A 24,564-nucleotide genomic window follows, 5' to 3' on the forward strand; every position below is an offset into this window, starting at 1 on the left:
CAAGTCATTTATCTCACCTAAAGGTTATTGTGGGTCCGACTTGAGCAAAGAGAGCAGAACAGTGAACATTATTCATACATTTATAGTTCATTCTTTATTAGATTTTCTTTACATTGTTATTCATGCATACTTGTGTATTTATATACATTCATTAACATTCATATAACAAATCTTTCATTTATATATTCTTTATATCTACTTTTTAATTCACATTTGTGTTGACGTTTAATGCTGATTTTACATTGATTTATCTAAATATTTTGCTTTTGTTGTAAGCGACCATGTTCAATCATCCACATCAGACATCTCTGAATCACAAATACAACAAATTATTCGATTTGACAGAATCGCTGTTATATGAGATAAGAATACACAGCTACAAGCAAATGTGTATCTCCACTACAGTGAATACATTTAGGTTATTAAAGGGTAATTTCAGCAGTTCTTCATGCTTTCATGATGAATTTAGCATTAGCATTTACCTTCATGTTTGTGTTGATCATGTTGAGACACTTTGAGGATCTTCAGTTTGTTGGGTCTGGAAAATTCTGTGAATGTCCTATTAAGAAGACATATCACAATTAATTAAAACACATTTATGTTTTTGCAAAAATACACACTTCATTTGTATTTCACATAATAAATTACAATAAATATCCAATCAAAAGGCTTGACAAGGGCATTTTTTTCTGTTCAGTGTTGATGTATTTCCTATTGAAATAAAGTTTGCATGAAACCTGGAATAAAAGCTACAAAACCTTCTGAAAATGTTTCAAATGGATGTTTTAATGGAATCAGAATTGATCCATTTAGTTCCTGGAATCTTGATTAAATCACTAAAATTATATATTTTCAGATATTAATTTGAACAGTATTTAGCTCTCACCACTGAGCTCTGCTGTAGTGTGTGTGAGATCACATGTTTGTGTGTTGTACTCACAGGAAGCAGGTACTGTGAAGATCCTTCCATTAGATCCTGCAGAAAGGGATGCTGGGAAAGTGTGAAGAAATCAATCTTCTCCTCACCCTTAAAACCCAACTCCATAAACACCTTCAGCAGCTCCTGAACACATGACAACACATTAACTACCGTCCTGTAGAGACTCTCTGGATCATCTGCTGATCTACAGAACAACAGATTATGTTGCTCTGCTTCAAAACATCTACTGGACACACAAATACGTCACAAAATAGCCCTACATTTATGAGACAATTATGAGAGTGACTAACACATGCTCATTGTTGGTTATGGTTAATAATTGTTAGCTATATTTATGATTTGTTAAGTATTTTTGTCATTTTAAATCGAAAAGTTCCTCATTTGTTTATATTTTGAATTCAAATAATTCACATGAAATGTGGGTGAGGACCGGCTGATGGATGTTTTTAGTTTTAGATCAGAGCTGTTATATTGTACCTCTCTGAATTCATCTCTGCTCCTGCGATTCGGCTGGAAGCGGTTCAGATGAGAAGAGGCGTGATCATCTCCAAGACTCAGAACTCTGAGCACATCATCAACTGACACGCCCACTTCATCAGACTCCACCCCTCTCTCCTCTTCATCAGCAGCGTCACACTCCTCAACTCCAGCGCCCTCCATATACGGCACAGACTACAGCAGAAATACAGCGGATTGAACCAATACAAATAGAATATTTTTGCACATTACAGTAATAACAAGTAAAAAACAATAAGCAAGATTGTGTGTGTGTGTGTGTGTTTGTCTACCTGTGTAAGGGGTCCAGTGTGTTTGTAGTACAGTGTGTGTCCAATCACGAGGCCCAGCGCTCTGGTGAAGCCCTGAGACGGTTCAGGATGGCAGCAGAAATACAGCAGCATTCTCAGATAGTCCAGCATCAGCGGGGATGAGTGTGAGCTTGCAAACAGACTGAAGAAAAACTGCACATATAAAGAAGGAAAAAACATATGCGTGTTCATGCACAGATTATATGATCAGAGCATCAGAAAAACATTAGAGTCTCAGAGTTTCAAAGCCATCATTATTAATGCATTTACTGTATTCAGTGATGTTTTACTGCTCGAAGCATTAAAGGGGTCAAATCATGAGGAATCAACCTTCAGAACTCAAAAAGGTCATTTATTGAAACTGACCAGCAAAAACAACTCTTTCTGATCTTCAGCACCTCAAAAAGATCCCAATGTTAGAAATTAACAGCTGAAGACTGTTTTAACAAGTTTCTAACAGTTTGAGAAGCACATCAATGCCAATTGTTTTGTGAATTTTTTCAAATGTAAAAAAATCTTTCCTGTGTCATTACCTTCTTAAGGTTGGCTAGTCTGTCGTAGGGCAGAGGTTCAGATGGGTCCTCCGGGACAGGAAGATCTCTTTTACTGGGAAACCACAATTCAACCTGATCACAGAACAAAAAAGCTGATGGACACATAGAAATGTAGAACAATAATATATTTGAGGTTTGTTTTAATTTATTTTAATTGTAGAAGTAGCATGCAATTGAAATAAAATTAACTGTGGAACCATATTGTCATTATAAAAATGCAGTAAAAGTGATTGTCCTACTGTATGAAGGTGTTTGTGTCGCAGTGATGTTCTGTAAAATGTGAGTGTAACAGACCTGTGTGTATTGTTGTTGTGTGATGAGTCCAGATCCTGCAGTGTCGACGGCTCTGAAGCGCTGGAGGGTTTTTAACAGCTGATTCTGAGATGGAAACGGCCACGGCAGAGCAGCACTGAGGAGAAACTGACGCCAGTCCAGCATCTCAGAGTCCTGAGCTAACACACACACCAGCTCTTCAACCTACACACGCACACGCACACAATAGCACATTCATTATCATGTGAGTACAAACAGGCTAATCCGTCGTTTGACATGATTTGTGTTTTTGTCAATTATGACGTCTTAACATTGTTGATATCAAAATTGTGTTCATGTTTTGTCTTAGTTTGAAGCTCCACCGAACTAATTTTGAATTTATCTTTAATAATTTTGTGTGTATCATATTTGATAAATATATTGTGGATATTAGTAAATATAATTTGACATTTATCGTTATAATCAGACGAGATTAAGTCTAAATTAATAGACCCTGTGGAATCTCTTGAGAAGCACAGGAAGCTGAGGTGAAAAACATTAAAATAAGGCCCTTTTCACTTTTTTATATACCAAGCCAAAGCAATGAAGACACTTTCAAAATGAATAAATTTCAGCCACTTCCTTCTTAAGGTCAAACACACAATACATATTTTTTATGGAATATTGCAGTATTTATTATAAATGATTTATCTGTGCACATCATTTTTTAAAGGTCCCATTCTTCGTGATCCCATGTTTCGAACTTTAGTTAGTGTGTAATGTTGTTGTTAGAGTATAAATAAAATCTGTAAAATTTTATCCTTACTGCAATAGTTAATGTTGGACTGCAGTGCACATAATGGCCACAAGAGGGGACTATGTTTATGTATATGGCTGTTTTCCGTATGAGGTACTCTTCTGAGTGAGTGCTAACGTTGTACATTTTCTGTCGCTGCTTGTGGAGATTAAAGAGTTCAGTCTCTCGGGAATTATTGTCTTTTGTGTTCATTCAGCACAACACCACAATAATCCACATGTAAAACTATGTGCAGCACACGTTATGGTAAGAGGCGTGACCTTTCCGGGCAAGGAGCGCTAAGCTGCTGTCGACACAACACAGGAACCGCTGGCACAATCAGAACTCGTTACGTATTTCTGAAGGAGGGACTTCATAGAACAAGGAAGTCATCAGCCCGTTTTTATGACAGTGGAAACAGCGGTATACAGATAAGTAAATTATGTGAAAAATACTAGGCTTTTTTACACGCGAAACATGAACACATGTTATATTGCACACTATAAACACACTCAAAGCTTCAAAAAAAACACGAAAAACGGGACCTTTAAGCAATGGTTCATTGGGAAAGATAATTTGGATGATTATTTGTAACCAAAGACACACAACAAACCATAATAAGCTCTGCTAGTCAGAGACGGAGGAGTTTGAGTGAAGATGTACCTGTGAGGGAGTGATGTGCATCCATGGCTCAGGTAGGACGTCACTACCCATGTGAGGAGACGTTAATTCATGCAGAACTTCAGTAAACTCATTACTGCACAGCAGACCTAAACACACAACACTAACTAACTTAAGTTACTAACTTCAACTCAAACATGTTCAATTCAGTTCAGTTCTGCATAGTTCTGTTTATCTCTCATTCTGTGTATTCAGTTTAGCACACAATATTAATGGAATTGTTCACTCAAAAATGACTAGTGATAGAAATGTAATGCTGATTCTGACCAGTAGGGGCGGTCTTGTGCAGCTGAGCACAGAGGATGTGCAGCTGTTGGACTGTGAGAGTGCTGTTCTTGGGCTTCTCCAGCAGGGATCGGCGTGGAGCAGATGCTGGACTCGCCACGACACGTGTGTCTCCATCCACACAGAAATCAGCGCTCTGCAGCACGAGCTCATGATGGATCTGAACTCCATTCTCAATGTGCTTCCGCACAAACTCTGTCAGCTGGTCGATACTGAAAACACATGCAAACGTATTAATGTCTAATCTATCTATCTATCTATCTATCTATCTATCTATCTATCTATCTATCTATCTATCTATCTATCTATCTATCTATCTATCTATCTATCTATCTATCTATCTATCTATCTATCTATCTTTATATTATAAGTTTTTCAATGAATAGAAGAGAATATATTTAAAATATTAAAAATACACTACTGGTCAAAAGTTTGGAATAATAAATTTTAAATGTTTTTAAAAGAAGTCTGGCTTCATTTAATGTATCAAAAATGAGTAAAAACAGAAATATAGTGAAATATTACAATTTATATTTTTTCTATATATATATACTTTAAATGTAATTTTCAGTGTCACATGATCCTTCAGAAATCATTCTAATATGCTGATTTGCTGCACAAGAAACATTTCTTGTTATAAAAGATCAGGGGGCACTGAAGACTGGACTTATGGCTGCTTAAATTACATTTTAAAATATATTAAAATAGAACAATTTAAATAAAATGATAATATTACTAATATTAATATTGTGATAAAAATCACAACATTACTGTTTTTACTGCATTTTTTATTAAATAAATACAGACTTGGTGAGTATTAAAGACCACTTGTAAAAAAAAAAAAGTTGCCTAAGAATTGATATTGCAAAACAAGATTTTAAATATTATAGTATTTATTGTACTGAATTAATTTTATGTTAATCTTAATTTTAAAAAAAATTGCAGAGTCAATTCATTTAGGCAATTCATATTTTGGTTTCAGGAGCAATATACGAACTGTCTATTTCTGATATTCAGCCTTTTAGAAGTATATTTATCATTTACATTAATCTCTGCAGAAAAATGGATTACAATTAAGAAAGCAGAGACAGCGTTCTCTTCCTCTCCTGACCTGCCATCACATATCCGTCCCCCTCCTCTCCTCTCACCTGTTCATCTCAGACAGGAAGCGAGCTCCCAGCCACTCCTCCATGTTCCTGTAGCCCTGCTCGGCTCTCTGCTGCAGACTGCTCACGGTTCTCAGCGCATGAGCCTTCACCAGCTCCAGACGCAGCTTCACCGCATGTTCTGCACACAAACACAGCACATTCTTACTGTTTATACAAACATCCTGAGGCTCTGTACTGTTTACACAACGATATACAAAAGCCCAACATAACAGGTATCACAAGAGCTCTTGGCGTACCTTCACGTTTCAGAGCGGCTGTGAACTCCTGTTTGATTCTCTTCCTCTCTGCTCTCCTCTTGATCTCCTCAGGGTTCTTCACCACTGTGGGCAGAGGACTGGGCTCCTGAGGAGGGGTGGGAGCACCTAAAACACACAGACCCTTGTCTCAACACATAACAGAGCAGAAACTCACACATGTGATTGAGCGGAGGGTCTTTACCTTTCTTTTTCCCTGCTTTCTTATTGTCCGTAGCAGAGTTTGAAGTCTGCACTCTCTGTGTCTCCATCGGCTTCTGTTCTTCATCACCTTCCTCTTCTTCTCGCTGCTGCGTCTCTGCCAACACCTGACACACAGTTGTGTAGGGTGACCATATTTTGATTACCGAAAACCAAGACACTCGGCTTGGGCAATACTCAAATGATACTCGAGGTTTACTCAAAGATGCCTTATAATTTCAACACATTTAAAGTAGGCCTCCTCTGTATGGATAGAAAATTGTTACATTACAAAATACTTATCTATAACCAAATACACAAATTCAGATAGGCTTCTCAGAGGTTACTCAACATGTTTTATTATGACAAGTTAATGTCTCTTAATAATAAATAATTCATAAAATTTAACAAAAATAGCTCCCACAAATGAAAAAAAATGTCTATATATTTAGTTTTTTTCATCCTCGTTTTCCTCTTCATCCTGTTTTTCTTCCTCATCCTCCTTGTTTGCCCATCTATATTTTGCTGTAGAGCTGATCTTTCCAAGCAGTTTTTTTGTTTCTTATCAAATGAAAGTTATAAAGAAATTTATATAGGCCTATCAGCTGTTACAACGCAAGGTACAAAGAAAGAGCACAACGAGCTGAACTCATAGTAGACGATAGCCGAAGGTTGCTCTGCTGTTACACAAAGTATCTGTTATTCAGTTACAAACGACTGCACAAATCATGCATACTAATGAAAACATTATATACTGTTACCTAGAAGTAAACAACTGTAGTTTAGGCATAAGTCAGCCGCGACGCTGAGAATATAGTTACCTTTATGGAATAGAGAGTCTTGCGATACAATGTGAACTAATATTCACAGTTGCAAGAGCAATCGCGCATGTCTGCGATTTATATTAATGTATGCTACGCCTTCAGAAACCGAAAATCTCAGAAACCGAAAATCTTTAATGGCCCAATGAAAAATAATGAAAACCAGGACATTTTCATCACTTTATAAAAAACAACCAGGACGGCCAGGACAGGACATGAAAACATGACATGTCCTGGGAAAACAGGACGTTTGGTCACCCTACAGTTGTGTGCAAACACACGTGAAGAAAGATGTGCCGGCACAAGGGAGTTTATCACCATTTTACAACTCACAGCTTTTCCAAACAGAATTCTGAGTAGGAACTATCGTTTTTGTAAAATAAACTGTAAAATGTCCAAACATGGATAAAAAGATTAAAGAATCAACATTATAGTAAAACATTAATGAGAAATATAAACACAATATTGTTTTTAATATTTATGAGAAGGCTGCATTTATTTGCTCAAAAATACAGTAAAACAGTAATACTGTGAAATACTATTGAAATTTAACTGTTTTCTATTTTATTTTTTATTTTTTTAAATGTAATTTATTCCTGTGATCAAAGCTGAATTTTCAGCATCATTACTCCAGTCTTCAGTGTCACATGATCCTTCAGAAATCATTCTAATATGCTGATTTGCTGCTCAAGAAACATTTATGATTATTATCAATGTTGAAAACAGCTGCGTAATATTTTTGTGGAAACCATAATTATTTTTTTCTCAGGATTCTTTGATGATTAGAAAGTTTAAAGAAACAGCATTTATTTAAAAATGTATATTTTTTTAACAAAAAAATTTAAAGAATCCTTGAGGAATAAAAGTATTAATTTCTTTAAAAAAAATCTTACTGAACCCAAACTTTTAAATGGTAGTGTTTATGAACAATTTATTCACACTAGTAGCCACAATAATATAAATTACGGAATAACTTTATGAGTTCATTAATGCAATTTAGTTTTTTTTTTGTTTTTAATTTACACCGCATTAAACCACTGTTTTCAATCAAATGATAGATTATCTATTGTTTTATCTATTGCTTTTTGACTCAATTTCTAAATCTTTACAGATTTGTTCATTGATTTGAGCTCCTAAAAAAGGGCTTTTCAAGGATTTCCATCTACAGTGACACCACTACTTAAACATGATGTTGTTCAGAGGAATATTTCTTGCCTTAACTGAAAGATGCAGCAATTTTTTTTTTTTTAAATAAACAAATTACATTTGTCTGTCAGAAGATGCATATCAGTAACAGCAAATATGGCCCATATTTTTAAGCTAAACAACAAAAACATTATTATACTGTACATTTTTTATAATCATCACACAGATATAAACACACACCATGCTCCTGACGGCGGTGAGTGCAGTCTGGAAGAACTCCTGCAGTAGTTTCTCATCAGGATGGTGCAGAATCTGTCTGAGGAGCTCAGAAGTGGGAGATCTGCAGGAAACCAATGGAAACCTGACAGCACAAACAAATCCTGTTATTCAACAAACACACTTATTTTTAAACACATCCAAAAATTGAAAGCACACATACACTTTAGTTTTCTTCTTATCCTCCATTTCAGATTCTTTTTCTTCAGCACTCTTTGCAGGTTTTTCTAACAGCGCAGGGCCAGAGCTAAAATATGAATGCATAATATATCAACACATCAAACATCAAGTATGTCACTGTCTATCTAAACATCTTTACTCTAAAAAAAACAATGTCTATGCTCAGAATTGAATAACTTTCACTACATAGTATACACTGTACTGTATATTGCTACTGTTTATTTAATGGCATTATGCATATTGCTACATTGTTGTCACATTGTAAAATGTTTGAAAGACAATATTCAGTAATATTATTGTTATATTTAACTGCACTGACACTATAGGACGAGAACTCAATTGAGCTGGATAATGACACTAACTTTGCAACATCGACCCTGTTACTGAACTAATTTGAATCAAAATTGTCACAGACTTGAAATAAGTAATGACACTATAGTCTTCCATAGAGCTGATTTACAGCAGAAATTTGTTTTATAATTAATTCATTTTACGTTACACTGTTATTTTCCTGTTTATTAATATGAAGCTGCTTTGAAACAATTGTGAACATATTCAGTGACCAGGTATCACCTCTGACATCAAATGCTTGGCAGTATGATAAAAATGTTAATTCAGTTCATTTGTCACACTGGAAACTGAAGGAAAATAAGTGTACACTGCATTTTGGGGATACAATATTCCATACAATGACATGTTGTAAAAATTTGCATGCAGACTGCAAAACTAGTATATGCTATTCTGAATACGGTCATTATGTCATATTATACACTATGAGACAGGCAGATGGACAACTACAGTAGCTCAGAAGAAGGTCTATAGTCCTGTTATGTCTGTGACATGATGATATGTAATGCTTCTTTTTACATTTCTGAATCCTCTTGCTCGTGCTCATCTGCAGTGATGTCAAGCAAAGGGATGCGAGTGAAGCCACGTGAGTTTTCAGGAAACGCAGTTTTACACATCGCTGAATAGTAATCTCTCAGCAGACATAGGGAGTCTTGAAAGCGGCCCACTTCAATCTGTACACACACACACACACACACACACACACACACACACACACAAACAGAACCATTAGATTTCGAACTCATGGTTTGAAGGTGGTTTTGTGATGTGTTAGAGGAGTGTGTGTTACCTGCATTAATGCAGAATAATGGTTGATTAGTACAGCAGTGTGATCGTCTAACCAGCCATCATCAATGACACCTGCTCTCTCCTGCTCCGCCTCTTCCTTGCGCTTATCGCAGATGTCCCACAGACGCTCACGCAAGTCCTGCACGAATTAAAAACGCACACTGATTAGAGGGAAAGTTTGAACACATATTTCATTGCGAAAAATATTTATTTGTGGCTAGTTTGTGATAAAGCTGCAAACAAACAAATGCTCACTATTTTTTTTTTATTATTTGTAAATTTCTTTATCAAATTTCTATTGATTTTCAATGTTTCACACCAAAACTAATGAAATACTTGAAAAACATTAAACAGACAGGTTTAAATGAAACTCACACAGAAAAATAAAATACATTTCCTTGCTTTATTGCTAAAAAATATACTGCAAATATGTTTTAAGGCCTTCTAGTCTTCAATGATTTTTTTTTTCTTTTTGAAGTTTAATAAAAATATTAATATAAAAAAATCATACAAAACCTGATTTAAATAAACAAGTTCATTTTTCTTACCTCACTTGTTTTAAGCATAAGTCTTTATATCTGATGTCATTTTTCTTTTCAACTAAATGTATCTTGTATTAAGAATGTTTAGATATTTGTAGTGGATAACAAGACAAAAATACTGAGGAAGAAAATCAAGTTTTGCAGTTCAGGAGTTTCTCACATCCAGCCTTTGATGGAGCTCTCCTTTAGTCTCCTTGTCCTCTCTGACGTTGTCAGGAACGCTGTTATAATCACGCTGCCACGCGCTTACAAACTCCTGTTTCAGATCCGGCTTTCGTAGGTACTGCCTGAAGTTCTCCCTGAAACATACAAACACATACGTTATACACTCACACACACATACACAGGCCCTCACGTCACACACAGACGAGCGCTGTTCTCTCACCGGATGTTGTAGAGGTGGTGAATGATGAGCTCACGTTCACTGCGGAGGTTCTGCATCACTGTTTTGATGTTAGTCACATATGAATTACAGACCTTCTCCCAGTACGGAACAAGATATTCTGAGATCTCCTGCAAAAAGATGAACATTGGAGAAAACACAAGAACTGACGTGATATAAATGGATCATATTATATTTTTTTAATTGTATAAAAATGTTTTTTGTGGCAAAAAACATTTTATTTTAGTCGTTCATAACCATCATATGTCCTCTATACAGTCTTAAATGTTCTATATTCATTTTCTGTTTCAAATAAATGCTGTTCTTTTGAACTTTCTATTCCTCAATTCCTGAAATAAATGTCTCATGGTTTCCTCAAAAATATTAAGCAGAACAAATAACAATAAGAAATGTTTCTTGAGCAGCAAATCAGCATATTAGAATGATTTCTGAAGGATCATGTGACACTGAAGACTGGAGTAATGATGCTGAAAATTCAGCTTTGATCACAGGAATAAATCATATTTTAAAATATATTTAAATAGAAAACAGCTATTTTAAACTGTAAAAAACATATTGCACAACATTACTATTTTTACTGTATTTTTCAAAAGCATTAAAAATCATACTGACTCCAAACTTTTGAAAAGCAGTACAAGAGGAACCGGATCTGCTCGTGCGTGGGGTTAAAGCATTGTAATCCTTTTATTTTTAATATTTTCCATGTTTGTGTGCTGCTGTGCATCCCTGTATGTACGTGTGTTGCTAACGTGCCCTTTAAAAAAACTTTAAAAAATACTGGGCCATTGACTTTAGACCAGGTTTAACTTGGTCAATGGTGCAGTCGTTTTCAGTTGCCTCAAAATAGCAACACGCTAACAATGCACCTGAGCACACCTCGTTTTTCAGACCATGGGCGAACAAATGGGTATGAGTGTATTTGCTATTTAAACAAAATAGTGCTGGATGTGAAAATGATAACTGCGTAGGACTGAAATTAGCAAAAAACACTTGTGTTGCGCATTGAGTCGCATTGTGCCGGGTGTGATAGAGCCCCAAGAGTCTTTGACATATAAATCTCATACCAGTTTGAGTATCAAACTGATTAAAAAAAAAAAAAAAAGATAAGTGTATTGGCTCTCCATCTGATATTCCAAATCAAACAGACTCTTTGAACATCATTTTTCCATGTTTAATGGAAGCATCTGCCAGTCTTCTGAGAGAAGGTGTGTTATGTGTGTGTATATGCCTTGGGTAAGGGTTCCTCCACGTAGACCCTTCCAGTAGATTTTGGGGTCGCTGGTGAAGACTTAGCAGAGCTGGCACTTTCTGGACGGGTGTGTTCAAGCGAGGAGGATGTAGATATTTTCCTGGAGTGACCCAGAGCTGCTTCTATAGGTCAGGACAGAGAGCACATTTAATTAGACATGCATTTACACAAGGAAATATAGATGGAAATGGACAATGTTAGGTAGAAAAATGGGAGATTTCCAAACGATATATATAATTTCATATGTCATGCTTTATAGAGTTAAGAATCTGAAGCAAGTTGATGTACCTTTTTCAACAGAGTCCATAGTGTCCATCAGAACCATCTCCACGTTTTTAAAGAGAGTTTCCTCATCTACATCTGCTGTGACTTTCACAAGAATATTCTGCCGGTTACCGAACCATTTCTCCAGTTTTGGCCATGTGTCATGGAACCCACTGATTCTAAAAAAAAAATATATATATATTTTTTTTAAACAATAAATAAAAAATGAAAAACATTTGCAACTTCTTATCTCACAATTCTGACTTTTTACCTCCAATTCTTTTTTTCTCAGAATTGAGTGATATAAAGTCGCAAATATGACTTTTCATGCAGTTGCGAGTTTATATCTCTCAATTCTGACTACTTTTCTCAGAATTGTGACATATATACTGAGAAAATTTACTTTTCAGTGGTGGATCCATATATTATGGTCATTTTGTGCCTTAAAAAATCTTTTGAAAAATCTGAAAGTCACAACATTTTTTCTCCATAATATGAAATATGAAAAGAAAAAAACAACTTGATTTCATCCATCAGGATTCGCCTAGATCATGTAATGTTAAATCAATTTTCCAGTACACTGAACTGGAAAGTATGTTTACTTTGGGCATTACAAAATGAAGATTGTATCTTTACAACTTTAATTGTTTGCACAATTATATGTTGTATAATCATATGTCCTGTGTACTGAAAACAACCACCGTATGTTTTCACACACCTGTGCTGTATTTGTTTCGTCCCCAGGCTTTTGTCATCAGACAAGGATGCTGGATCTTGTGTGTCCAGATCTGTCATGCTCATCTTTTCATCTGGATCATCGCTGCCGTCTTTCTCCTGCTCTCCGCTCTCTCTGTCCACTAATAAGTGAAGATACCAGCTTATTACATACTAATAACAATCATGCCTGTCAAGTTGGCAAGAGTAACTGATGTTAAAGTTAATAAAATCAAGCATTTCAATCCGAATAAACACACCAGCCTGGTGAGCGGCTCGCTCCAGAACCTGCTCATCTGAAATGTCTAACAGCACCACTACGTCCAGCGCAGGGGATGAAGGACATGAATCTTTAGGCATGTTTTTGTCTGTGGATAAGTTGCTTTGTGTTTTTGTCTCATCAGATTCTGTCCCGTTCAGAGCTTTCTCCAGCATCTGAGCCTGAGTGATGTCCACTGGGAACCCGTCAAGGATCCAGCCACTATCAGCAGGGATGTTCCTGAAGAACACAGCAGGAGGAAATCAAACAACAGCAAAATAAAACAAAGGTAATGAATTAGAAGTCTAAAACAAGAGAAAGAGAAATGTCGGAGGATTTTGATATAAGAGAGGAGCTTGATTTTGCTGCAGCCATATTTATTTGAACTGTAAGAGTCTAAGCTCATGCTACTCCTACATCTACGTCATTTGCCGTGTCATAGGTTACTCTTTCACTGTAAATCAATCCGTACAGCCGTTTTCCGGAAACTAGTTATTGAAGTTTATAAAGTTTTAAATATAGATACAAATATGGCCATTAAAAAAAAACATAGCTTCACTTCAGAAGGCCTTTATTAACCCAATGGAACTATATGGATTACTCTTATGATGAATGGATGTGCTTTTGGACTTCAAAATCACACGCCACTATTCACTACCATTATAAAGCTTCAAAGAGCCAGGATATTTTTTAATATAACTGATTGCGTTCGTCGTAGCTATATAAACCTAGGATGGCTTGAGGGTGAGTAATTCATGGGATAATTTTCATTTTCGGGTGAACTATCCCTTTAAATGTTAATTTGTTAATTAATTCACCAAAGTAAATAAGAAAACAAAACTAAAAGGTTTTCATGTGCACTCACGTGATATAATACTATCTACATAAGTACAGTCACCACCATGATCACATGACCAGCTGAACAGTATTCAATTTATAGCAGTTAACCCCCTAATATGGGACATTTAAAATGTTTTGTAGAATAAATAACCCCCAGAAAACAATCTGAATCATAATTCTTTGATTGACGAGTCAGAATCAAATATTCCAGAGAGTGTTGTGTAGTAATGCAATATACAGAAAATTAAACATTTTATTTTAACTGCAAAAAACAAACTGTGAAGTCAGAAAATAAGCATTATACATAAATAAGCATTCCATCTCTTTACCTGATGGCATCCACTATAATGTCAACCAGAAGTTGATCAGGAACAGCTTTGCCTGTCCTAAGAGCCTTCTCTACCGCTGCACCACACTGCGCTCGCAACGACCACTGCAGAACACAGCATTGTGTGCGTCACAAACCATATCAAGGAGCTCAGTGCTGCTAAATACAGAGAGTTTGTGTGGAGAGTGGCTGTGTATTTGCTTTTACTTTTTCTTTGTCCTCTTTTTCGTGAAGTCCAGATGTCTCATGAGGCTGCGGTCCTGATGTGAGACATACGGAAGAGTTGATCACTATTGGAACTGAGTGAGCAGAGTAAATAATGTCTCTCTTTTCAAACCTGATCTTTATTGGGTTTTGGGTTTGGTATAGAGCATTTATGGAGAACCAAATATAAGGGAAAAAATAATTAATATGTAGTTAAATTAAAAAAAAGAAAAAAATGGAAATAAATTTACATGATAACTACAGAAATAAATTCAAGAATAAGTGTAATCAATTATTACACAAATGAATAAAAGTGAATAATAAAAACCATTTAATTAAATAATAGGACTGTGAAATACTGTTAAATATTGTAATATTATTACACTTTAAAATATATATAATAATTAATAAAATATTAATTAAATATATTTTACAATGTAATTTATTCATGTGATGCAAAGCTAAATTTTCAGCATCATTACTCCAGTCTTCAGTGTCACATGATCCTTCAGAAATCATTCTAATATGATGATTTGCTGCTCAAGAAACATTTCTGAATATTATCAATGTTGAAAACAGTTGTGCTCTTCATATTTTTGTGGAAACCGTGATAGATTTCAAAAAGAAAAGTTCAAAAGAACAGCATTTATTTGAAATCTAAATCTTTTGTAACATTATAAATGTCTTTACTGCCACTTCTGATCAACTAAATGCATCCTTGATGAATACAAGTATTATTTTCTTTCCAAAAACTTCTTACTGACCCAACATTTTTGAATGGCAGTGTAAATAATGTCAGTTTTAGAAGTTGTCTAATATTCTCACAAACCTGATTCTAGAGGGGAGGACGTCTCCATCTCTTCATCTCTCTGAGGCTGCTCAATACCTTCGGTCGGAGGACCATTTCTCTCCAGGTTCTTCTGAGCATGGAATACATTGGAAAATACATGGCCAGCCCCAATAGGAGAATTAAACAGTGTAAATAATGTAGTAAATAAAATGTTCGAACAGACAACAGTACAGTAAAACAGATCAAAAACTGTTCTAATAATGGTTTTGTTGAAGAATATGATCAGATCTGTTGGTTTTCTACCTCAAGAAACTTACATAATACTAAGAGTAAGTTTTTCTGACCTGTGACACTTCTTGGCTTTCACTCGCAGCCTGTTTTTCCTTCTGATAGGCTGATAGAGCATCCTGAATCAAAGCGTTGACTGAGAGCACATGGATGCCAAGGACTGATTCCCAGAGATCAACAAACAGCAAGTCAGGATATTTAGTTAAGATGTGTCATAGCACTTTTCATTCCAGTAGAGCTCTTATTATGATGAAACATCAACTCTTACCGTTGCTGATCCTGGCGAGGCAGGACGTTTTGCCCGAGTGGGTTTTTCCCAGAATGCATGCTCTCATGGTGAAACGGGGAAACAGAGGAGGAGGAGTGCTGCCACTGGGTCGGACTATCATGCTCTGTAGACGACTCAACACATGATCCAGAATATCATTATTCACTGGTGAGGCTTGGCTCGCACCCTCTTCATGCAAAACCCACTCACCCATCATGGCCTGAAGTGAACAAACAGAAAGATTCACATACATAATACTTGCACTGGCATGTAAAAGATCTATCCCTCGACTGTTTTTTCACAGGAAACAATTACAGGGTAAATAATAGGCAATAATTGATCACAGATTAAGTACTCCAATGTGAAATGTGTCATTTATTTTACTAACACACTATCACTAATACTTTACATCTACAATAACTGAAAATACTCTCAACGTACTGTCCTTACCACATACTCATTGTAGTCTTGATTATTGAGTATATGGAGCTTCTCCAGCTCAATCATCTGTTCTGGTGTGGGGTCAGTAGGGGTGGGCTGCACACTGGCCACTTCATACAGCGGCTTACCACTGAAAAACAGCTCCATCCACTCCTGCATCATCTTCACTGGTATCAGGCTGAGAAAGAGTGAAGATGGGCATTTGGCCTTTTTTTTAAAGCATTTACCTATCATATTATTTCCTCACACACACTACCGTTCCAATGTCTGGGGTCAGTAAGATTATTTTATTTATTCATTTTTTGCGAGAATGCATTTGATCAAAAGCAAGACATGTAAGCAGAACTATATTCAACATTAAAAATAATAAGTAATTGATGTTGAGCAGCAAATCAGCATTATTTTTGAAGGGTCATGACACTGAAGACTTGAGTAATGATGCTGAATATTCAGCTTTGCATGACAGGAATGAATTAGTTTTTAAAATATATTTATATAGAAAACTATGGAAGCTTGTTTCCGACACAGAATAAAAAAAAAAAACAATTAAACAATAATTGCGATTTTTATCTTACAATTCTGACTTTTTTTGTGTAATATAAAGTTGCAATTGTGAGTTATAATGTCAGAATTGCAAGGTATAAACTCACAATTATGACTTTTTCTTGCAATTGCGAGTTTATATCTCACAATTGACTTTTTTTCTCAGAATTCTCTAAATTTTTTGAAGTCAGAATTGACAGTCAGAATTGACAGAGAGAAAAAAGTCAGAATTGACAGTCAAACAAGCAATTGCAAGAAAAAAGTCATAATTGCGAGTTGTTGACAGAATTGCGAGAAAAAAGCCAGAAGCGAGATATAAAGAAAGTAATTGCGTGTTATAAAGTTAGAATTGCAAGATATAAACTTAAAATGGCTTGTTATAAAGTCAGAATATAAACTGTGAATTCTGACTGTATACGCAATTGCAACTTAATATCACGCAATTCCGACTTTATAAACCGCAATTGCGACTTTATATCACGCGCTTCTGAGAATTAATGTAAAAAAAACGCAGCCTTGGTGAGCATGACACTTCTCTCAAAAATATAAAAAATCTTACTGACTCCACACTTTTATACAGTAGTGTCTTTATAAAAAAAATGTAGCAAAATGTGCTTTTATTATAATGCATTATAAAGTTATTAACATAGCACACTGCACTTTTTTATTTCAAAAAGCAAGAAAATTTTTATTTTTCATCATGTGAGTTTTTTTTTTTTTTTTTAACTCCATGACTGCTGTTTAGTGTGATCAGGGACATAAATACTTTGATGTGAGAAGCCGATATTCTCCAGCTTTGGTAGCCAGGTCAACAATCTGTCCCAGAATTCCTCTGCAGATGTCAAAGTGCTTGCGATAGCGAGCCTGAGCGCGCTCGGCGACTAGCTGTTTGTGAAGCTCATGCTCCATCCTGATCTGTTCACTGCGCTCGAGACGTTCCTGTTGGGCGAGAACCTGGACAGCGGATGGGACAATCATAATCAGAACCACTCAAAACCTTTTTGGGTTGTTTTGTTTGTGCATGTGTGTGTATGTACAGTATGTTCTCTCACAGCTTCTCTATCCAAGGCCTCTTGGAAGTCTCGAAGACGGCGTTCCTGGTATTGTCTCTCTTGGAAGATCCGGTTCTGTCGAAGGACCTCTTTCTGCTGCTTTATTTGCATCAGCTGCACGGCGATCCTCTTCTCCTGCTGCGTCTGACGCATCAATCGACTGACCATCTGTTCCTCTCGCAATACCTCCTGCAGGAAGAATATCAATGCAAGAACCAGATATGATCAAAGACATACACTGCGGGCCAAAAGTTTGACACTTCACATGACATTCATACATTTTTAAGTGTGATTTAAGAGTCTAAACATAGTATTTTGCATTGTATGAACCAATGAACTATGCCAGTATTATAATAATATGTCTTAGTAAGATGATATTTAAAATGCTTAGTTTTATGATTAAAGCTCTGTAGTTTTTAAACATATAACAACATATAACAATGATGACTGAGAGATGAACAAATAAACCTTCCTCAAAATCCTGACGAATCATATTTGATACTCAAATTGTAACATTTTCCTAAAAAATTATACTTGGATAATCAAGTAATCCTGGATTGCTCCAGTCCAGTAAGTGTTGTTCACCCTGAAATATTACGAACAACATTAAAGTTTTCTTTAAAAAAATCTTCACAGCAGATGAAGCACAACCTGAAGGGGGATGTTTTTCCAATTACACTAAAAGGCCTTTTACTTGCTAAAAAAGTATAAACTATCAATAAGATGACAGAAGGCATGTAGTAGATTGTGTTCAACAGCTTTTCCATCAAAGTTTTGATCATGTTGATAATTTAGAGGCCTAAAAAATGTGTGTATCAAATATGATGCAGTAGGCTTTACAGGGTTGAAATAAGCGGTCACCTGCTGAGCCTCATGGGCTTGGAGTTGTTCCATCAGCGCACGTCGTCTCCGCATCTCTCTCTGTTCCCGGGCAGCAGAGTCTTCCTCCAGACGCTGACGGATGTTCTCAATGTAATCCTTGTTCCACTGTTCTTTGTCGCCTGTACTCATAGGCTGGGTCACACGACCACTGTAAATCCAGGTAAAGGTACATGTTACATCCCAGAGCTCACCTAATCAGAAAAGTATTTCCAGTTTTGTGTGCAATAAGCATTGGACGGTATTCCTAGATTTTCAGCGTTATGCAAACATACCTGTAGAGAAAGGTTTCAACGCCAGCAGGAGAAATCTTCTTCCGGTGCTTCTCAAACTGTTCTATCTCACGATGAACATGCTGAAAATCATACTTCATCTTAAAGGGTCACAATCACACAATCAAATTCTGTCAAAACAACCTTTGACGATTCGTAATGTTTTTCCATATGGACCGTTTTTCTTCCAAAAAAAGACGAAGAAGTAGTTATCTTGTCTAGCACAACATATGTCATTTTTCATTCCAAAATCAAAAAGAAACAAGAAATCACCTTATGGTACAGTAATTCTCATTACTGTAATGCAAAAAAAGATTAGTATTTATGCATTTATGAATTATAGTGCTGTACTATTTTTAGCATTATTTATACTTACATACAGTACAGTCCAAAAGTTTGGAACCACTAAGATTTTTAATGTTTTTAAAAGAAGTTTCGTCTGCTCACCAAGGCTACATTTATTTTATTAAAAATACAGTAAAAAACTGTAATATTGTGAAATATAATTACAATTTAAAATAACTGTGTACTATTTAAATATATTTGACAAAGTAATTTATTCCTGTGATGCAAAGCTGAATTTTCAGCATCGTTACTCCAGTCTTCAGTGTCACATGATCCTTCAGAAATCATTCTAATATGCTGATTTGCTGCTCAATAAACATTTATGATTATTTTCTATGTTGAAAACAGTTGTGTACTTTTTTTTTCAGGATTCCTTGATGAATAGAAAGTTCAAAAGAACAGCATTTATCTGAAATACAAAGCTTCTGTAGCATTATACACTACCGTTCAAAAGTTTGGGGTCAGTAAGAATTTTTATTTTTATTTTTTTGAAAAGAAATTAAAGAAATGAATACTTTTATTCAGCAAGGATGCATTAAATCAATCAAAAGTGGCAGTAAAGACATTTATAATGTTACAAAAGATTAGATTTCAGATAATCACTGTTCTTTTGAACTTTCTATTCATCAAATAATCCTGAAAAAAAATATTGTACACAAATATTTTGTACAATTGTACACATTAAATGTTTCTTGAGCAGCAGATCAGCATATTAGAATGATTTCTGAGGGATCATGTGACACTGAAGACTGGAGTAATGATGCTGAAAATTCAGCTTTGCCATCACAGGAATAAATTACTTTGTGAAATATATTCAAATAGAAAACAGTTATTTTAAATTGCAATAACATTTCACAATATTACTGTTTTTTACTGTATTTTTAATTAAATAAATGTAGCCTTGGTGAGCAGACGAAACTTCTTTTAAAAACATTAAAAATCTTAGTGGTTCCAAACTTTTGGACTGTACTGTATATTGATATTTTAAACTAGCTTTTACTTTTTCAGTTTTCATTTTAGAAGTTGTGCTGTCTTTTTGTTTTTTTTATATTTACATTCATCTTTTTTATGTTTTAGTTTTTGTAATTCTTCAACTTAATTAGAAATGTTGCCTTTCAGCAACTTACTAAAATAAGTTTTTTAATTTTTTGATCAAATATTCATATTTTATTTTATTTCAGCTTTATTTCAATTACTGAACAATTTTTGGTAACACTTTACAATAAGGCCTCATTCGTTAACATTATTTCACATATTAACTAACATGAACTAACAATGAGCAATACAGTACATTTGTTACAGTATTTATTCAATCTTCGTTAATGTTAGTTAATAAAAATACAGTCGTTCACTGTTTTTTCATGTTAGTTCACAGTGCTTTAACTAATGTTAATAATCTTATTATTTTAATAATGTATTAGTAAATGCTGAAATTAACATTAACTAAGATTAATAAATGCTGTAGATGTACTGTCCATTGTTAGTTCATGTTAACTAATGAAATCTTTTTTTTATTTAGTTAGTTATTAGTTTAGTTTTAGGTAACAATAACATCACTGCTATACTATATTCCAATAATGAGAACTTTATGGGGCTAAATGTGCATTATTATCATGAAAAAGATGTCAAAAGTGTTGTTCACCTGAGCTTCTTGCTTTTTCCGAAACTGATGGTGTTTCTCGGAAGCTCTTGACATGCGAGTGTGTGGAGGCTTTGGGATCTGGACTATAGCTGACTGAATCTGAATCATAATCTCGTTCTGTTTTCTGCGTGCCTGCCGTTGCTGACAAACAACAAATCATATTGTCAATCTCAGTCAGAACTATTACATGCTGATTCGTAGTAAAACACATTCGTGAAAACTTAGAGGGTAAAACAGAACTGTTTAACAAACAGGTTTAATGCCTGTTTGATGCTAATGAATGAATAAAGTAAAAGGTATATATTTATCGCAGGGAAACGTTAGCTGTGGTTTAGCTCTAGAGAAGCAGACCTTTTCAATGTCCCTCAGCCTCCTCTCCTCCTGCTGTTTGAGCCGGTCCTCTTCCTTCAGGAGTTCAGTCATGACCGAGCGGTTGTACATGTCCTGCCCTCTTTTATGGAAGCGTTTTGCGATCTTCTGCATCTTCAGATCCGCCTCACGCTTTACCACCGTCTTCAAGCGCTGTGAGACAAACAGCCTGAAATGAGACTCTTTTCTTTGGTCCAAAAGTTACCGTGTTGGTTAAGCAAATCAAAACATGAAACTAACTTTAACCCCCATGTCATCCAAGATCTTCATGTCTTTCTTTCTTCAGTTGAAAAGAAATGAAGGTTTTTGAGGAAAACATTCCAGGATTTTCTCCATATAGTGGACTTCACTGGGGTTCAACGGGTTGAAGGTCCAAATGTCAGTTTCAGTGCAGCTTCAAAGAGCTCTACATGATCCCAGACGAGGAATAAGAGTCTTATCTAGAGAAATGATTGGTCATTTTCTAAAAAAAAAAAAACCTTCATTTCTTTTTGACTTTAGAACGAAAGACATAAACATCTTGGATGGCATGGTGGGGGTGAGTAAATTATCAGGAACTTTTAATTCTGAAGTGAACTAATCCTTTAATATATTTCCAGGCAATAAGTTATCCCAATCTGCCAAATAACCAGAACATTATTACCACCTATGAGAGAGGAGGAGGAAAGAAATGAATTTATTTGACCTTGTTCTAAAGGATCACCTCAGTATAGATGCTGTTCTCTATGCGGTGTAGACGGGCCGTGGCCGCAGGCTGCATGACCTCCATGGCTGTGGCAGTGAGGCCTGATTTCTTCTTCTTCTGCAGCAGGATGTAGAGCTGGTAGAGCAGATGTGTGGCCGCCCCCCGTCTGCCCTGCATCACCGCTTTGGCCATGGCCAGGTCAAAGGGCACGCCTAGCAGCTGCAGTGTGGGCTCAATACGAGTGAAGTTATTCAGCTTTGCATTCGCCGTGCTGTGGAATAACACAAATACTGATAACTACGATTTCTGATCAATAGCTGTTTGAAAAATAATTTTAACATCCTTCATTGACGTATCTTTTTGGATGAATCTCACAAAAAAATGTCACACTTCACCCAAAAACTCAAAAAATATTTTTTACATGATATATGTATCAATGTATACATAATAATAATAATTCCTTACATTTTATATAGCGCTTTTCTGGGCTCTCAACGCGCTTTACATATGGAAGGGAGAATCTCCTCAACCACCACCAAAGTGCAGCATCCGAAGGACGGTGCTTTTTGACAGTATAATGTCCCCATCACTATACTGGGGCATTAGGACCAACACAGACCACAGGGTGAGCACCCCCTGCTGGCATCACTAACACCTCTTCCAGCAGCAACTTAGTTTTCCCAGGAGGTCTCCCATCCAGGTACTTACCAGGCTCAGCTCTGCTTAGCTTCAGTGGGCAACCAGTCTTGGGCTACAGGGTGATATGACTATGTATCTATGTATCTATCTATCTACAGTGGCATGAAAAAGTATGTGAACCCCTTGCAGAATCTGTGAAAATGAGAATTATTTTAATAAAATAAGAGGGATAATAAAAAATGCATGTTATTTTTTGTTTAGTACTGTCCTGAGTAAGATATTTTACATAAAAGATGTTTACATTTAGCTCACAAGACAAAACAATAGCTGAATTTATTAAAATAACCCCATTCATAAGTATGTGAACCATTGATTCTCAATACTGTGTGTGGTTACCTGATGATCCACGACTGTTTTTATGTTTTGTGATGGTTGTTCATGAGTCTCTTGTTTGTTCTGAGCAGTTAAAATGAGCTCTGTTCTTCAGAAAAATCCTCCAGCTCCTGCAGATTCATCAGTTTTCAAGCATTTTTGCATATTTGAACCCTTTCCAGCAGTGACTGAATAAGATCCGTCTTTTCACACTGAGGACAATTGAGGGACTCAAACACAACAATTAAAAAAGGTTCAAACATTCACTGATGCTCCAGAAGGAAACACGATGCATTAAGAGTCGGGGTGTGAAAACTTTTGAATAGGATGAAGATGTCACAATTTTTCTTATTTTGTTTAAATATCATTGTTTTTCATTTAGTACTGCCCTTCGGAAGCAACAGAAGATACCTGCATGTTTCCCGGCAGAAAAATTAAGTACAATTTACCTTGATATTTGAATTCAAAAGTTTTCACCTCCTTCTGGAGCATCAGTGAATGTTTGAACCTTTTTTAACAGTTGAGTTTGAGTCCCTCAATTGTCCTCAGTGTGAAAAGATGAATCTCAAAATCATACAGCAACTGTTGGAAAGTATGCAAAAATGCTTGAAAACTGATGAATCTGCAGGAGCTGGAGGATTTTTCTGAAGAACAGAGCTCATTTTAACTGCTCAGGACAAACAAGAGACTCATGAACAACCATCACAAAACACAAAAACAGTCGTGGATCATCAGTATTGAGAATCAATGGTTCACATACTTATGAATGGGGTTATTTTAATAAATTCAGCTATTGTTTTATCTTGTGAACTAAATGTAAACATCTTTTATGTAAAATATCTTACTCAGGACAGTACTAAACAAAAAATAACATGCATTTTTTTTATTATTCCTCTTATTTTATATTATTTTATAGCTATTTTAATATATATATTTTTTATCCATCCATCGTTCATCCATTCAACAAATTAATCCATCCAGTCATCTACAATATAAGTTACCTGTTTATCTATCTATCCATCAATACCTATTCGTTAGGGAGATATTAACAGATAATAAAAATGTAACGGTTATATAAAATACAAACATAAAAATATATGTATGTCTATCCATCCATCTATACCTTTGTTTGGAGAACAGGTGGAAGTCGTCCTGCAGCTCATATCTGTACAGGATCTCACCTATCAGATAACCGTTTGTAAAATCCCTGGCGAAGGAATACGGCTCTGCAATAGATTTATAAGACATTCAGAAGAAAAAAAGAGGCGAAATTATTACTGATAGTTCAGCTGTTAAATCAGGTAACGTTATAAATACAAACGTTTATGGACGGATCATTCTCGTTAACTCGTTTGCTAACGGCTATTTCGTAACTTACCAACGACTTTTGACAGCCGGAGCTCTGAATTCAGCCACTGACAGATTATGTCAGACATCCTGAACGCTTAATTTTCTTGAGGAAATTTAATAATGTTTATATATACAAAGATGTAAGGATAATCTAGGCATCTGTGTAGTTTATGGATGACATTGTTTTGGGGAGTGTCTCGTTTTGGCGTGGTGTTGCCACAGTAACCAAACTGGCTGAGCACAAAGGTCCAACTAAAATTCCCTGAATGGGATTCATGGCAGATTGGATGTGCCTTGTGACCTATAGCTAAATTACACATCTTTTTACAGACAATTACAGAATTAATTT

General features: G+C 35.6%; 1 protein-coding gene across 1 annotated transcript; it reads right to left on the minus strand.

Annotated features, from left to right (window-relative positions):
* Nucleotides 1-91: 91 nt before the first annotated feature.
* spef2 (sperm flagellar 2) lies at nt 92-24,301 on the minus strand. Its single transcript, XM_067406441.1, has 36 exons — nt 24,244-24,301; nt 23,989-24,091; nt 21,873-22,125; nt 21,152-21,322; nt 20,801-20,941; nt 18,817-18,896; nt 18,524-18,692; nt 17,663-17,851; nt 17,377-17,564; nt 16,077-16,245; nt 15,627-15,846; nt 15,415-15,518; nt 15,110-15,200; nt 14,284-14,336; nt 14,078-14,181; nt 12,910-13,148; nt 12,654-12,792; nt 11,960-12,114; nt 11,651-11,793; nt 10,405-10,532; nt 10,180-10,318; nt 9,479-9,616; nt 9,208-9,362; nt 8,324-8,407; nt 8,125-8,245; nt 5,922-6,045; nt 5,720-5,845; nt 5,463-5,601; nt 4,297-4,526; nt 4,012-4,118; nt 2,595-2,777; nt 2,280-2,372; nt 1,729-1,899; nt 1,418-1,612; nt 941-1,063; nt 92-559 (listed from the first exon to the last, which is right to left on the minus strand). The coding sequence occupies exons 1-36, from the start codon at nt 24,299-24,301 to the stop codon at nt 500-502; spliced, it is 5,085 nt and encodes a 1,694-aa protein (XP_067262542.1). The 3' UTR covers nt 92-499.
* Nucleotides 24,302-24,564: the final 263 nt, after the last annotated feature.

The sequence above is a fragment of the Chanodichthys erythropterus genome, chromosome 13 (assembly GCF_024489055.1).
Source record: "Chanodichthys erythropterus isolate Z2021 chromosome 13, ASM2448905v1, whole genome shotgun sequence".
In the NCBI taxonomy this organism is placed as follows: Eukaryota; Metazoa; Chordata; class Actinopteri; order Cypriniformes; family Xenocyprididae; genus Chanodichthys; species Chanodichthys erythropterus.